Raw genomic sequence first — 17,724 nt, 5'->3', positions numbered from 1 at the left:
AATGTGGAGAAATTAGGCTATGAGTGAAAGAAAGAAAATAATGTAATAATAATTATATAATATAATAAATGATGTAATTACCAATTTTGTAGTCATGTATTTTAGTTAATTTTCCAGTCCCAAAACTGTCTTCAGAATCTAATACTGGTTTATAAGTGAAGCGTACAAGTTGGTTAATGGTATCATATTCTTCCTGCAAATTTAAAGTTAATACATTGTTAATATTGCACATGGTGTCATAAATTTATGATTGCAGTGTAATGTCGTGTGTTTTCTTATTTTTAAATTATTGTTACGATCATGATCATCATCATTTTAATGCTTTTCCATACTTGCATGGGTTGGAAGGAATTTTGTTCAAGCAGATTTGGTTTGGCTGGATACCCTTCCTTGCCAGCCATCACCTGTTTTCCAAGTATGGTAATATTTCTCCATGGCCAGACATGTTTTTGCAGAAGATTGGAAATTACCACATAGCCATAATAATGATAATAATTTAGGAAGGGCATCGTTGGCGTTAGGAAGGGCATCCAGCCGTAGAAACATTGCCAGATCAGACTGGGCCTGGTGCAGCCTTCTGGCTTCCCAGACCCCAGTTAAACCGTCCAACCCATGCTAGCATGGAAAGCAGACGCTAAACAAAGATGATGATGCGGAAGAGGCATGGAATCCTCCATGAAATTTGTGTCAGCAGAAGGATGGTGGAAAAGGTCAGAAAGGAGCTGGAAGATTCAGGATTTGACTATGAGATGACAAGAAAGAGGAAAATCCATGATTGATGATCTGATGCCATCATGATGCTGGAATTCATCACTGAAATCCAAATCATAAAAATCATCCCCTCAAGTCCATGTGTGCCATTGCATGGGAGTAAAGTGTGGGTGAAAAGCTCATCAGTCTGGTGGTCCATGAGGACATCCACTACTTTTCATACAAGATGAGGAAGGGACAATTTCTGTCCAAGGCAATGCAGAAAAAGTGAATCAAGTACACTAAGAAGCTGATCAACAAGTTAAAACATTCACAGAAGCTAGATATGCCGTGGTTCTTCTCTGAGGAGAATTTCTACCAAGACCAGAAGATCAACTCCCAGAACAACTGGTGGCTTCCTGTCTCACTCAAGGATGTGCTCAGAGTCATGCAGACAAAATTTCCAGCAACACTCACAGTCTTCGGTGTTGTCAGCAGTAAGGTGATGTCATACCACCCCACTTATTCTCTGAGAGCCTCAGGCTGAACGCCAATGGCTGTATATGTGTTCCTTGAATGAGGTGATGAAGCCCTGGGACAATGGGTAGCTGCAGCAAGACTTTGTACCCTGCCACACCAACTAGAAGACCCAGGCCTGGCTGTTGTAGAATTTCTTCAATCAGAGAGCACCTGACATTTGGCCTCCCAATTCACTTGATTGCAGCTCCCTCGACTTCTTTGTGTAGGGTGTGCTGAAATGGGAGACCAACAAATTCAGCTGCTACATGAAGGATGAGCTGAGGTCCTTCAGAAGCCTAAAACGGGAGACAGTGATGAAGGCTTGTGGCCAGTTTTAGGGTCACCTGGAGGCTGTCATCAAGGCCAAAAGTGGGTTCATCAAATGAGATCAATAGAACATGTCATTAAGACAAACTGACCCAAATTTGATGAATACATCTCAAAAAATAAAAAGTTTTATTTTTTCCTCATGTGAACAAATACCATCTGCACCTTACACATACATATATGTATATATACATGCATATATAGATGCACATACGCATACACACTCACTTGTAAGTACGTTAGCAAAACCAACTGGCAGGATATTCATGAGGAAGATGGTTTGTTAACATCCATTAGCTCAGTCGTCTCACTTGCAGATCTAGCCAGATCAATTGGAGACAGTTACTCCAGACAGGACCCCATTGGAAGACAGATTTGAGGACCTGTCCCCACAACCCTCTCGGAAATATATTGAGCAAAGAAGAAATGAGATGTATTTTCAATGAACTTTTGCTCAGTTTCAATTTGTTAAATCCATTCACAAGGCGTTGGTCATCCTGTGGCTATCATAGAAAAAAAAACTTGTTCAAGGCACCTGTGTAGACAAACCTGAGGTATAAACTGACCAAGTCAACCAACCAGAGCAAAGCAGGGGAGGTCAGGAGAGGGAAATCAAATTATTACTGGTGGTGGTGTCTCATGATGTGTTCTTTTTGTACATTGGATCAGAGATATCTCTTACTTCCTGGTATTGGATGGAGTTTTTGGCTTCATTGACGATCTCTGTTGTACAACTAAAAACATCTGGGAAGTTTGGTAAAGGCTTCGTTTGTTTTCGTCCATTACATACGGTTCCTCGTGGAGTCTGTGAAAAGAGAAAAGAATTAATAATAGTGAAAAAGACAGATTAAAACTGGAATATAATAAGAATGTATATGGTTTGGTCAAAAACAATTTACAAAACACTAAACCTAAAAACAAAAAGACTGGAAAATACCACTCAACAAACGGTGGAAAAGTGCTTAAGGCCTATATGGCCTTTTAAAAAATATATTACAAGGGGCAAAAGGAGTAAAGATTATTTGCCAACATAACATGGCAGTCCTGGTTTAGGATGAATGTTGCTGTAATTTAGCCCCAAGACACATCGTCTCCAGCTGGCCATATGACACAATCTGTGTCCTTATATTTTCAAACAAGGGAATCTAGCACCACCACTCAGCTCAAAACAATATCTGTGTATCGCGATTTCCGGGTTATTTCCCTTCATCAGCACAGAATAATTGTTCGGCTGATGAAGGGAAATAACCTGGGAATCGCATTTCACAGATATTGTTTTGTGCACACACACACACACATGATGGACTTCTTTTGGATTCTATTTACCAAATTCATTCACAAGGATTTGGTTGGCTTGGGTCCATAGTAGATAATGATTGTGCCAGCAGTGGGACAGAACCTGGAACCATGTGGTTGGGAATCAAGCTTCTTACCACACAGCCATGCCTACCACCCTTATTATTATTGTGGCAAGAACAGAAAGTACTTCATACCTCAAATATTGGTTCTTCTGTCAGTATGTAAGGCTTATAGTGGAAAAACTCAAACTGGTATTCAAGATCCTTCCCATCACCATCCTTTCCTTTCATGTGAAGTCTTACTGGTGTCACAGGTACCGAATCTTCTGTTGCTGAAAAGAAATAAACCCTTTTTCATATTAATTAGAAGCAAACTAATAGCAGTAATTGAAATACAGGTGTATATAATTGTATATAGACCTGCGGCGAGCTGGCAGAAACGTTGGCACGTCAGGCGAAATGCAGTATTTCGTCTGCCATTATGTTCTGAGTTCAAATTCCGCCAAGGTCAACTTTGCCTTTCATCCTTTCGGAGTCGATAAATAAAGTACCAGTTACTCACTGGGGTCGATGTAATCGACTTAATCCGTTTGTTTGTCCCCTCTGTGTTTAGCCCCTTGTTGGTAGTAAAGAAATATATAATTTCTTAATAGACATAAAAAACCCGCTGCAGTCATGAACAACCATGGGATTGCACCTAGAAAGTCTCCCTCTGAGGCACAAGTCTGGGCAAGGTTGTTTATAGAAAACCAGCAGTCTTACATTGGTCTTTTGCTAGCTGAAATATCTCATATGCATACACAGTGACCGCAAGTAATAACTGGTGTGTGTTCTCACATGCAATGTCTATAAGGCATAGTTTCCACAGCATCAGTCTTTCTATGGTTGATTTTACACGGAAGTGTTAAATATAATTGCATTGTACAGACTTGGTTTTTTTTGTTATCTTTTTTTATCTTTTACTCGTTTCTTTTAGACTGCGGACATGCTGGGGCATTGCTTTGAAGAATTTTTGATCGAATGTATCAACCTCAGTACTTCTCTTTTTTTTAAAGCCTGGTACTTATTCTGTTGATCTCTTTTGCCAAACTGCTAAGTTATGGCAACATAAACACTCCAACATTGGTTGTCAAGCAGTGATGGGGAGACAAACACAGACACAAAGACACACACACACACATATATACATATACATACATACATACATACATACATACATATATATATATATATATGATGGGCTTCTTTCAGTTTCCACCTACCAAATCCACTCACAAGCAAAATTTTTTCAGGGGTCCTTAAAATACTATCGTGGATCCCCAATTTGCTATTTTCTTGCATGGAATGGACCCTCAGGGGCCATATTGATCTTGGTTGCAAACCCCTGGGTTAGAGTAGGATGGGAGGAACAGGTTTATTTTAGTGTAGGGGAGATTCAGAGATACCCCTGTGTTATATATGAGTGGATGGAAGAGTGCTAGAAATGAGATATAGATGGTGACGATGATGTGCCACAGAATATTCTCAAGATAACGTGTCCAAAAGAATGAATGGAAGAGAAGGTGGAGAGGAAAGAATCAGGAAGAGTAAGCGAAGTATGGAAGAGTGGGTGAAGGGAGAGAGGGTGAGTTCATCATCATCGTTTAATGTCTGCTTTCCATGCTAGCATGGGTTGGACAAATGACTGAGGGTTGGTGAACCAGATGGCTGCCCCAGGCTCCAATCTTGATCTGGCAGAGTTTCTACAGCTGGATGCCCTTCCTAACGCCAACCACTCCGAGAGTGTAGTGGGTGCTTTTACGTGCTGAAAATAGGGACAGAGGTTGTCAGAGGTATATAAGGGGTGAATGTAGTGAATGATGTACAAAGATTGGTGTGGGGTGATGGCCAGGGACAATGGTAAGAATGAGGGACAGATGCCAATAGGAAGGGGATCAGGAGAGAGGAATGATCTGCAATACAAAAAGACTGTGTGTATACACACCACACACTCGGTTGACAACCAGACCCATCCCATACGTGACAGCAGCCATTCGACATAGGCCCACAGGTCTGAAATATTTGGACATTGCACGAGTGTGTGCAGAATGGTTTTGTCATTCTGACCGCATCTTGGGCAGGTCAGCTTGGTGTTTCTTGAACCATGTCTGTAGGACCTTATTTACCATGCTGGTATGGTTTGGGTAGTTCATCAGGAACCCACAAGCCAAATGACTGTGTTGGGCTCCCATTTTCTGCTTTGGCATAATTTTTACAGCTGAATGTCCTTCCTAATGCCAACCACTTTCCAGAGCGTGTGGGTTCCTTTTTTTTTTTTTGTGGAACTGACAAAACAAAACTCCTCAGCTAAGTGTGGTAGAGTACTGAAGGAGGTGAAATTATGATAAAGGCCAAGAACATATATTTTGCTGAAGAGGAGATATGAGGATTTACTGAAAGGTTCCTGGCTTTGGTTAAAAAAAATGTACAGAGGATCAGTTGATTTTGTTCATCACAATCCCCTTTTAGATTCACACACTTATTGCAACAATCCTTCAGTTTTTGTAAGCCCTGTAAAAGAACTTGGAATGTCAGGCCCCCAACCAGGCCTTTCATGATAGATACCCTTAAAGCCAGGAACCTTTCTGCACTCCTTTGTACATGGCTTTCCCAGCTGGTGAGGGTGTAACCTCAAGGTACAAGGTAAATATAAAGAGAATAGGGACAGTGAAACAAAAAGGGCAGACACACGTGTGTATTTATTTATATATAACTAGCAGTATCGCCCGGCGTTGCTCGGGTTTGTAAGGGAAATAACTATATAAGCATTTTTAGAGAGTTATAGCCAAAAAATAGCAAAAAAATGCATTGAAAATGGGAAATAAATGATGGTAAATTTTTTTTTAAATCGTTGACTCATCGTAGACATTTTTAGAGAGTTACTTCCCTTATATAATAGCGAAAAAATGCATTAAAATGGGGGAAAATGATGGTAAATTTTTTTTTAAATCGTAGACTCATCATAGATGCGCACTAATACCCAGAAGGGCTCGATATGAATCACGACTATAAGATACCCGGTTTTGGTTAAACTGCACCGCAAAATGTGGGAGTAGTTAGGAATCTAAATCGTAGGAGACAGACACTCACACAACTTCACTTTTATATATAAAGATTTTTTCCAACTTACCAAAATACCAAGTGGTCTTTACAGTTGCTTTCATGCTTGGTAAATACTGACATGCTGACCATACTGATGTACTCATACCTCGGTCAATGACTGTGGTTTTCTCTTTGACCTTGAAGAAATTTGTCTCTGCCAGTTCAACTGCTCCCGCAAGTGAGAAGAAACGTCCATTGGAGATTTCCTCTCCAAACAAGTACTTATTCGGGTTCTTCCACAAATCGGTTGTTTTGCATGCCCCTGAATAAAAATAAGAATTGTAATCAGCAATGCCATACCTTAGTTGATATCAATATCATGACCAGTGTACTAAAGCTGAAAATACTCTTTTACTTGTTTCAGTCATTTGACTGTGGCCATGCTGGAGCACCGCCTTTAGTCGAGCAAATCAACCCCAGGACTCATTCTTTGTAAGCCTAGTACTTATTCTATCAATCTCTTTTGCCGAACTGCTAAGTTATGGGACGTAAACACACCAGCATCGGTTGTCAAGCGATGTTGTGGGGACAAACACAGACACACAAACAAAGGAGTGCAGAGCATTACATTTAGCACCAGCTTGGTTGAAGGAGCTGCCAGAAGAGGGTCGAGTCAAACAATAAACCGCCTACGGGGCTCCACTCCGGATTTCTTTGAAGGTTGTCTCCTTTCCATAACCCTGGATAGGGGCCCATACCAGGTACTGTCATCAGAGCCAGCTGAGCCCAGGACTCGTGTCAGGCAGGGTCGTGTCACTCCCTGAAGTAGTGAAGAAAATCACTATCCACTACCTCTCTCTCTCTATATATATATATACATACATATACACAACGGGCTTCTTTCAGTTTCCGTTTACCAAATCAACTCACAAGGCTTTGGTTGGCCTGAGGCTGTAGTAAAAGACACTTACCTAAGATGCCATGCAGTGGGACTGAACCCGGAACCATGTGGTTGGCAAGCAAGCTACTTACCACACAGCCACTCCTGCACCTATTTTTTTTAGCATTATCTCATGTTTTTACGTCATTATGTTTTTTAGCATTATGTCTTTGCATTGCAGTTATTTGTGTGTGTATTTTTTATATTTTGGATAACTTCTTTGGAGTATACGTGTAGGATTATATTGGGGAGGAAAGGAGTAGTATTGTGTGGATATTTCCATGTTTGGGTCCATGTTAGGGTGCATATGTATATATCTGGCTAAGGCATAGGCATGGCTAAGTAGCTTGCTTCTCAATCATGTGGTTTTGGGTTCAGTGCCACTGCATGGCACCTTGCTCAAATGTCTTCTATTATAATCCTGGGCCAACTTGATGCCTTATGAGTGAATTTGGTAGATGGAAATTGAGTGGGAGCCCACTATATATTATATATATGTGTGTGTGTGTAAGAGAATGCAAGAGAAAGTATGTGTCCCCACCCCAATGCCTGATACCTAGTGTTGGTTTGTCTATCTCCCTGTACCTTAACCCTTTCCTTACTGTATTTATTTTGAGATACTCCGTGTTTCTTTCAATTACTTTAAATATAACAAAGAATTTAGTAAAATAACTTCATTATCATTAAGCTAGTGTTAGGAACATAAATTGTGACTAAGGTTTGGTGGAAGATTTTAATTCAAAACTAATGAAAACAAGACATTTGTACTCAGAGCCAGAGCCGGTTTCAGCCAGGTTGGTAACGAAAGGGTTAAAGGTTCTATAGAAAAAAAAATATCAACACTGGGGGTAATTTATTTGAGTAAAACTCTGCAGGGTGGTGCTCAAGCATGGCCGTAGTCCAATGACTGAAACAAGAAAAAGAAATATTATAAATGAATGAATGAATTTTTCAATGATTAATCAATAACTTAAGGTGTTTACCATCTGGTGTCACAATAAACATTTCTCCAGTATTCTCGAAGAGGTAGATGTCTGTCTTTGAATCTTGTTGGCTTCGTTTGATGACATTGGCTCCTTCATTTGCATCATGGTACTCGGTGAAATGTACGGTGGATTTATTTGAAATGTAATTAGCCTCTATGAATACACTGTATTGAGGGTGAAGTTTGGGAAAACTGTCATCTGGAAAAAAAAAAAATTTAATTAATTAATAAGCAAAGCAAATGAAATGATTTCATCATCATCATCATAGTTCTAATCATGCTCACACTATCGTTACCATGATCACATCATCATCATCTTCATCCCCATCACGACCACCACCACTGATGATGACCATGACCTCCATGACAACCACCTTCACCATGGCAGCAAAGATAGTGGAGGTGCAATGGGGCAGCGGACTCGCGGTCGGAGGATCGCGGTTTCGATTCCCAGACCGGGCGTTGTGTGTGTTTATTGAGTGAAAACACCTAAAGCTCCACGAGGCTCCAGCAGGGGGTGGTGGTGACCCCTGTTGTACTCTTTCGCTCCAACTTTCTCTCACTCTTTCTTCCTGTTTCTTGTCCCCGACTTCCTACACAACCGCTGAGCCTGGATACGCATTCATCCATCCGTCGATACTCTCGGTGTCGGGGGTTGACCTCTTTCTCTTTTGCGGGTCTTATGAATAGCAAAGGACAATGTTTCGGACTTCTCCCATTACAGAAGAAGACCGCTTCGCTCAACAAACAAACAAACAAAGCAGCAATGATAACCACCACCACAAGCATCACTACCACACAACCACTAACACTACTGCCGCAACAGTTACCGCAAGTACTACCACCACCACCACCATTACCAACACAATCATTACCTCCACCACTGTCATCACGACAATCACCACAAGCATCATCATCACTACCACCACCATCAATGACTTGTGTGTGGTATGAGGAGATTTGTCTGCTATTTCTAACAGGCTGAGCAACCACATACAGGCTCCACTGTTGGTTTGTGAATATTTAACTCTTTAGCATTCAGATTTCTCTGTCAAATGTAATTCTTATTTATCCACATTGATATGAATTAGTCATGCATTACTTTGTAGCTTTGAGATTTCAATGACATCATCATCATTTAGCGTCCGTTTTCCATGCTAGCATGGGTTGGACGGTTCAACTGGGGTCTGTGAAGCCGGAAGGCTGCATCAGGCCCAGTCAGATCTGGCAGTGTTTCTACGGCTGGATGCCCTTCCTAACGCCAACCACTCCGTGAGTGTAGTGGGTGCTTTTAACGTGCCACCCGCACAGGTGCCAGGGGAGTCTGGCAGTGGCCACAATCGGTTGGTGCTTTTAACGTGCCACCGGCATGGAAGCCAGTCAAGGCGGCGCTGGTATTGGCTGGATGCCCTTCCTAACGCCAACCACTCCGTGAGTGTAGTGGCTGCTTTTTACGTGCCACCCGCACAGGTGCCAGACGGAGCTGGCAAACGGCCACGAACGGATGGTGCGTATGTAATTTCAATTTTGAGGATAATATTACAAGGGAAATGTGAGAGGCTGGATCCGGCCAATTTGAAGGTAAAACAGGGCTGAATATTTTGACCAGATATGATCAGATTAAATGTTAAATGATTAAAGTTTATTATTACATTCCACTAGTTCCGGTTATTGAACTGTAGCACCAAGTTCAATAGAATTAATCAATCATATTGAAACATCTGCTTATATCAATATCTTTCATTGATTTAAATTTATCAAAAGGCAAAGTTACCAATTTTGAAAACTTAACCCTTTAGTATCCAGACTAGTCTTTCTCTTTTTTTTTTACTCTTTTTTACTTGTTTCAGTCATTTGACTGCGGCCATGCTGGAGCACCGCCTTTAATCGAGCAACTCGACTCCGGGACTTATTCTTTTGTAAGCCCAGTACTTATTCTATCGGTCTCTTTTGCCGAACCGCTTAGTAACGGGGACATAAACACACCAGCATCGGTTGTCAAGCAATGCTAGGGGGACAAACACAGACACACAAACACACACATACATATATATATATATATATATATACATATACGACGGGCTTCTTTCAGTTTCCGTCTACCAAATCCACTCACAAGGCTTTGGTCGGCCCGAGGCTATAGTAGAAGACACTTGCCCAAGATGCCATGTAGTGGGACTGAACCCGGAACCATGTGGTTGGTGAACAAGCTACTTACCACACATCCACTCCTGTGCCTAATGCTTATTTATTCATTGTTTTGAATTTATCACGGCTTATCTTGTAGCTCTGAGATTTCAAAGATGTGATTGTTTCTTTTTAGAATAAGATTGTAGGGTAAGTGTGAGAGGCTGGATCTGGCCAGTTTGGAGATTAAAGAGGGAGAATAATTTGTCCAGATATATATTTCTTTACTGCCCACAAAGGGCTAAACATAGAGGGGACAAACAAGAACAGACGAAGGGATTGAGTTGATTATATCGCCCCCAGTGCGAAACTGGTACTTTATTTATCGACCCCGAAAGGATGAAAGGCAAAGTTGACCTCGGTGGAATTTGAACTCAGAACGTAACGACAGACGAAATACCTATTTCTTTATTACCCACAAGGGGCTAAACATAGAGGGGACGGACAAAGGGATTGAGTCGATTATATCGCCCCCAGTGTGAAACTGGTACTTTATTTATCGACCCCGAAAGGATGAAAGGCAAAGTTGACCTCGGTGGAATTTGAACTCAGAACGTAACGACAGACGAAATATCGCTAAGCATTTCGCCCGGCGCGCTAACGATTCTGCCAGACGCCGCCTTTGTCCAGATATAATTGGTTTCAATGCTAAAGGTTAAACATTGAAATATTCAGTGAAGTTTCTTACCCCTACCAAAGCTTTTTGGGCATGCAAGAAAGCTGTACTCAAGACCCTCAATAGGGCCCCTGAGAACATTGGTTGGGAGGAAGGTATGAGCCTATAAGGCGGCGAGCTGGCAGAAACATTAGCACCCCAGGCAAAATGCGTAGCCGTATTTTGTCTGCCGTTATGTTCTGAGTTCAAATTCCGCCGAGGTCGACTTTGCCATTCATCCTTTCGGGGTTGATTAAATAAGTACCAGTTATTCACTGGGGTCGGTAAAATCGACTTAATCCGTTTGTCTGTCCTTGTTTGTCCTCTCTGTGTTTAGCCCCTTGTGGGTAGTAACAAAATAGGTATGAGCCTATAATTAATTGATAAAAGAAGAAAAAGTATGACAAACATTAATTTTAATTATAAATTTTTAAATAAACTTCACATCATGTTTCCATGGAAACGACTACCCCAGGTAACATTTATTCCTGGGAGAAATGTTTGGTATGCATGTCTGATGCTAATTATTATTGTAATCAGTCGTTATTGCTTCGTTAAGGCACTGGAATAAATTTCATCCTCCTGTTAATTAGCAATTTGGATCAATTACCTCTGCCTGCATCAAGTTGGAGAAGGAAACATCCCAAGGAGAAATTTATAGTGGGTGTATATGTGTGTATGCGTTCATGTATGTGCATGGGTACGTCTGTGTATGTGTGTGTGTGCATGTGTAGTCGTGTATATATGTGTGTAAATGTACATATGTATGTGTGTGTATTTTTCAGGAGCATAGAAAAACGGGGAAAATATTAAACAAAAAAAAAATAAGAGACATTAAACTTGTGATTATGAATTTGCTAAATCTTTACAAACAATTTGCCAACACAATTATATGCACAAGCATGTTCAGAATAATAATATATGGTTGTGTAGTTGATATATATATATATATATATATATATATATATATATATATATACATACATACATATATATATAACGGGAAGCTTTATGAAAATAAACAAAAGACGAAGGCAGGTGGAAAACAAACGAACAATACATATATATATATGTATATATATGCATACATACATATATATATATATAATATATATATATATATACACATATATATATCATCATCGTTGGACGGTTCGACCGGGGTCTGGGAGCCAGGGGCTGCACCAGGCTCCAGTCTGATCTGGCAGTGTTTCTACAGCTGGATGCCCTTCCTAACGCCAACCACTCTGCGAATGTAGTGGGTGCTTTTTACGTGCCACCAGCACAGGTGCCAGGGGAGTCTGGCATCGGCCACGATCGGTTGGTGCTTTTAACGTGCAACCGGCACGAAAGCCAGTCGAGGCGGCGCTGGCATCGGCCATGTTCGAATGGTGCTTTTTATGTACCACCGCCACAGAAGCCAGTTGAGGCGGCGCTGGCATCGGCCACGTTCGGATGGTGCTTTTTATGTGCCATCGGCACAGGTATCACAACTACTATTTCCTTTGATATTTATTTTGATGTTCATGTACTTGAATGGTTGTGTAGTTGAGAAGTTAGCTTCATGATCATGTGGGGTTCAACTCAAGGTGCCTTGGTCCCTGAGGGAAATATTTTCTATCATAGTCCCAGATCAACTAACTGTCTAGCTCTATGGTTATCAACCAGGGTCCATATAAGATTTTTGGAGGCCCATATAACAAAATAGTAAACTTGGGACCCACAATAGTATTTTAAGGGACCCTGAAAAAGTTTTGCTTTTGATGTATGTATTGCAAGAAACAGCAAAGTTTCTTTCTCTAACATTTTACATAGTTCAACCTATACAAGTTAATGTGTGGAAAGTGAAATAGGGATTTTGAAAGAAGTTTCTATAAAACTAGTTTTTGAACATTGAATGGTTATGGGGATCCACCAGAATAGAGTAGTGATCAAAGGGGTCCATAGATAAAAAAAAAATGGTTGAGAACCCCTGGTCTAGACAGAAATGGACTGTATCTGTTGACCTGTTGTTGGAGGTAGACTTAATGCATAGCTTGTTGTAGTATCTTAGTAGCTGAAATTGCTCCAGCTTCCTAAAATTATGAACTTTCTATGACTGGGTTGGATTGGATTGCCTATGTTCAGTCTGTTGCAAGATGAAGACCTTAACATGTTCTCTCCATGAACCCTGGTCTGATGTGGAGGCTGTGAATTTGAACTTCAGATCATACTGGTTTGATGAGCCTACTCAGCTACACTGGCTCAGCAAGGCTTGGCTTAGGGTTGTGGTTTGTATACTCTTACCCAGGAGTAGTTAAATTGAATCAGTGTTCAACTGGTACCTATTTTATTGACTCCAAAAGGATGAAAGGCAAAGTTGGCCTTGGTAGAATTTGAACTCTGAACATAAGGACAGATGAAATACTGCTAAGCATTTCACCCAGCATGCTAATGATTCTGCCAGCTTGCTATCTATAACAGTGACCCTTAAACTGATAAATAAGTGTACCCCCACAGAAAAATAGTGAAAATGCTTTGCATCCCCACTCATGGCAAATGATATCTTTTATTCTGTGCTTCTTTCAGTCATTGGACTGCAGCCATGCTGGGGCACCACCTTGAAGGGTTTTTTAGTTGAACAAATCAACCCCTGAACTTCACACACACATATACAGTGGGCTTCTTTCAGTTTCCACCTACCAAATCTACTTAAAAGGCTTTGGTCGGCCTGAGGCTTATAGTAGAATACACTTGCCCAAGGTGCCACACATCTCTCCTTTTCTCTTCTTATTTCTCCCCATCTCCCTCTCCTCTCTTTCACCCTCTCTCTCCAGCCATCTGTGTCCCATCTTCCCTTCTCTCTTTACTTGTCTCTCACATTCCCTGCTTCTCTCTCTCCCACCATCCCTCTATGTCCACTTTCATCAGTAGGTAGAAATTTAATTTACAGCAATGTAGTGTACTACTAAATATTACTTCCAAATTTTGGCTCAAAGCCAGCAATCTTGGGGGAATGGGTAAGTCGATTATGTCGACCCCAGTGCTCAACTGGTACTTAATTTATTGACCGTGAAAGGATGACAGGCAAAGCTGACCGCAGCAGAATTTGAACCACACTAAATATTAATTACATATCTAATACTGCTACTCATTAACAACTGCACCAGAGCTTTTCACCATAAGACAAAATCTAAAAACAGGATAAAGAAATGAGATCAAAAAAACGAAAAAAAAACCCCAACAAATATAGGTGAAACTTCAATTTAAAAAAATACTTACCAATGTTTGTTGTGTCTGGTTTACAGACTTTCGGATCAAATGTTGCTTGGGTGTTTGTCACAAAGGTGAGCAGCAGAAACAAAAGGTAAGTGGAATGATTCATTTTATCTGAAATAAATTGAAATTGCAATGATATTTGGTTGATAACCGATGAATGGCTGAGCAGATCTCCATCTGTTGTGTTTCCTCTTTTCTCTCTTTCTGTATGTTGTTTTGCTTTTATATATATATATACTCTTTTACTTGTTTCAGTCATTTGACTGTGGCCATGCTGGAGCACCGCCTTTAGTCGAGCAAATCGACCCCGGGACTTATTCTTTGTAAGCCTAGTACTCATTCTATCGGTCTCTTTTGCCGAACCACTAAGTGACGGGGACATAAACACGCCAGCATCGGTTGTCAAGCAATGCTAGAGGGACAAACACAGACAAACAAACATATACACACACATACATATATATACATATATACGACAGGCTTCTTTCAGTTTCCGTCTACCAAATCCACTCACAAGGCTTTGGTCGGCCCGAGGCTATAGTAGAAGACACTTGCCCAAGATGCCACGCAGTGGGACTGAACCCGGAACCATGTGGTTGGTTAGCAAGCTACTTACCACACAGCCACTCCTGCGCCTATATATATATAATATATATATATATATATATAAACAAAAGACGAAAGCAGGTGGAGTACAAACAAACAAATGTATTAGTATAGCGCTCAGGAATAGAAATAGAAAAAGTCTTTTACGTTTCGAGCCTACGCACTTTGACAGAAAGATACACAGAAAAAAACGAGAGAACAAAATGTGTGCAGGAGCTAACGATCTATCATGGCGTCCTGACGATATATATATATATAACTTGTGTAGGTATCAAGTTAGAGGGGTTTAATACCTCTAAGGGGTAATTAGATCCAGAGTTGCTCCTGGCTATTAGCTGGGTAGGTACAGTCTTTTGTAAGATTGTACGGTAGCAAGTGGTTTGGTTGGTAAACTGGAGTTTAGGTTATATAGGATATGAAAATGGATGAAATAACAATGGCAAACACATGGTTTATGCTGGTATGTCTTTAAATAGGTAACAAAGAAGTAAGAAGCAGAGGTATATATATATTGATGAATAGAATTATTCTTTTCCGCTCTAGGCACAAGGCCTGAAATTTTTGGGGAGGTGGCCAGTCGATTAGATTGACCCCAGTATGTAACTGGTACTTAATTTATTGACCCTGAAAAGATGAAAGTGGAATCTGACCTCAGAACGTAAAGACAGACAAAATACCTATTTCTTTACTACCCACAAGGGGCTAAACACAGAGAGGACAAACGGATTAAGTCGATTATATCGACCCCAGTGCATAACTGGTACTTATTTAATCGACCCCGAAAGGATGAAAGGCAAAGTTGACCTCGGCGGAATTTGAACTCAGAACGTAACGGCAGACGAAATACCACTAAGCATTTCACCCAGCGTGCTAACATTTCTGCCAGCTCACCGCCTTATGAATAGAGTTATTACATCAAGAATCTTTGGCTGAAGATAATCAGGAATCATGAAGTGGCACACAATGTTGATTCTTGGATTGTTTTTTTAAGATGTTTAATTCATGTATATTCACCCGGGAAAAAAAACAAAAACATTTTTTTTTGCATGATGTAATAATTATCTTCATCAATAAAAAAAACTCGTTTGAAACAGCTGTAGGGAATGAACCAATCTCCATCTGTTGTTATTTATAAATATATATTTATAACTGGCGGAATAAATTATCATTTTCATAAGGAAACCTGGGGTACCTTTTTTTTACAAGATTTGTGTTTTTTTATTATAAGATTATATCTTTATAAAAATGTATATGTTCACTAAGAGTTAGAGAGTATATATATCCATCATTGTATATACCTGGCATACTGTCATATGATGCTTAACTTCAAAAGTACATTTGGGGTACCATGGATAATATCAGGGGATATAGCATAAATACAATAATGATGAAAGTAAATACTAATTTCCTGTCTTTAAATTTTTGTTAATTAAAATCATTCGCAAGGCTTTGGTTGACTTGGTACTGGTGTAAGAATAGAAGACACTTGCTCAAGATGCCATTCAGTGGGACTGAACCCAAAATCATGCAGTTGAAAAACAAACTTCTTAACCACACAGCCACACCTGCACCTTGTGTGTGTGTGGTTTGTATGTGTGTGTGTATGTTACATAAAGCTTAAAAATACCAATTACATTTACTGCAATTTTTATTACTGTGTGTGTGTGTGTATGTAACTATATTATAATACACATACATACATACATGCATGCATACATACACACACACACACACACAAACAAACAAACAAACAAAAATAACCTGTTGTTGATGTTGAAATTCCAACGAAAGAACCTGGATCTAGGTTAGAAACTGGTTCTTTCTCTATTGGCATGAAATCTTGAAATAAACTGAATAATGACATACAAAAACATTCACACATATATACAAAAACACTCACATACATATATATATATACACATACATATACACACATACATATGTACATACACACACACATCCATATTTCTCATTCGTATATGAAGAAAACACAACAAAACCTTGCATTAGATCTCAGAGTCTATCCAACATTGAAATAAAATTGAGGCTACGTTTGAATAAATGAATGAATTAATTAACTAGTTAATTAATTAAATAATTAATTAAACTTTAATGAGGATAAGAAGAGAATGAACAACAGTTTCTCTTACCTGATTGATGATGTTTCTTCAGTGAACTTTAGCACAAACCAGGTTGTCATACCTGTCTATCAGTATTGAGTAGTGATTAAAAAAATTGGGAAGAAATGAACTCTTCCAAACTTTAAAAAACAAAAATACCTCCCCTTACAAAAAACAAAACAAATAAAAAACAAACAAAAAAAACAACACATTTTGCGTTTATTTATGCTTACGTAAATGGATACATGTATAAGTATATATGTGTATATATATATATATATGTATATATATATATGTATATATATAATAGAAATATTAAAATAACTAAGTCTCTCTAAAAGAGAACAGCGGCAGCGTTCCCGGAAAATAATAGTATATGTATATATATATATATATATATATTGTATATATATATATGTATATATATATGTATATATATATATGTATATATATATATTATATATATATGTATATATATATATATATATTATATATATAAATGTGTTTTATATATATATATATATATTATATATATATATATATATATATATATATATATTGTATATATATATATAATATATAACACATTTGTGTGTATGGATTTTTATGAACATCTATGTGTTAGTATATATACATAAGCACACGTTTGTCTGTGATTAACAGTTGGACTTGGTGTACTGTTGGCTATCTTTGATAACTTTTAAATTATAGACTTTAGAATAAAAGATAACTTTGAGCATAATAATCACAGAAGAAGGGTTTTTGAGTTTCTATCAAGAAACTGTGTCACCAAAGTGTTTTGCTAGTTTATTAGTAATGCCATCATACCTGGACGACAAATATATTAAGCAGAATGAGGCACTTTTTTATATATGTGTATATATGAGACAGATAGTCATGAGACTGCAGCAATGAGGGGGCACCACTTTGAAGGGGTTAATCAAACAAATTGACCCCAGTACTTTTTTTTAAAACCTGGTACTTATTTTATTGGTCTCTTTTGCCAAACCACTAAGTTACAGAGAACAAACACAGACAAATACACACTCACACATATG

General features: G+C 39.1%; 1 protein-coding gene across 1 annotated transcript in view; it reads right to left on the bottom strand.

The window, feature by feature from the left end:
• Nucleotides 1-16,830, bottom strand: part of LOC115223611 — a 30,384-nt gene extending 13,554 nt beyond the window's left edge. Inside the window, exons 1-7 of the mRNA XM_029794267.2 lie at nt 16,697-16,830; nt 13,944-14,051; nt 7,839-8,039; nt 6,004-6,237; nt 3,030-3,166; nt 2,219-2,341; nt 82-193 (exon numbers count right to left, since the gene is read on the bottom strand). Of these exons, the coding sequence (XP_029650127.1) occupies nt 82-193; nt 2,219-2,341; nt 3,030-3,166; nt 6,004-6,237; nt 7,839-8,039; nt 13,944-14,046 (910 nt within the window). The 5' untranslated portion in view covers nt 14,047-14,051; nt 16,697-16,830. The remainder of the gene's footprint in view (nt 1-81; nt 194-2,218; nt 2,342-3,029; nt 3,167-6,003; nt 6,238-7,838; nt 8,040-13,943; nt 14,052-16,696) is intronic.
• Nucleotides 16,831-17,724: the final 894 nt, after the last annotated feature.

The sequence above is a fragment of the Octopus sinensis genome, linkage group LG23 (genome assembly GCF_006345805.1).
Source record: "Octopus sinensis linkage group LG23, ASM634580v1, whole genome shotgun sequence".
NCBI lineage: Eukaryota > Metazoa > Mollusca > Cephalopoda > Octopoda > Octopodidae > Octopus > Octopus sinensis.
This window is presented reverse-complemented; position numbering and strand designations above follow the sequence as displayed.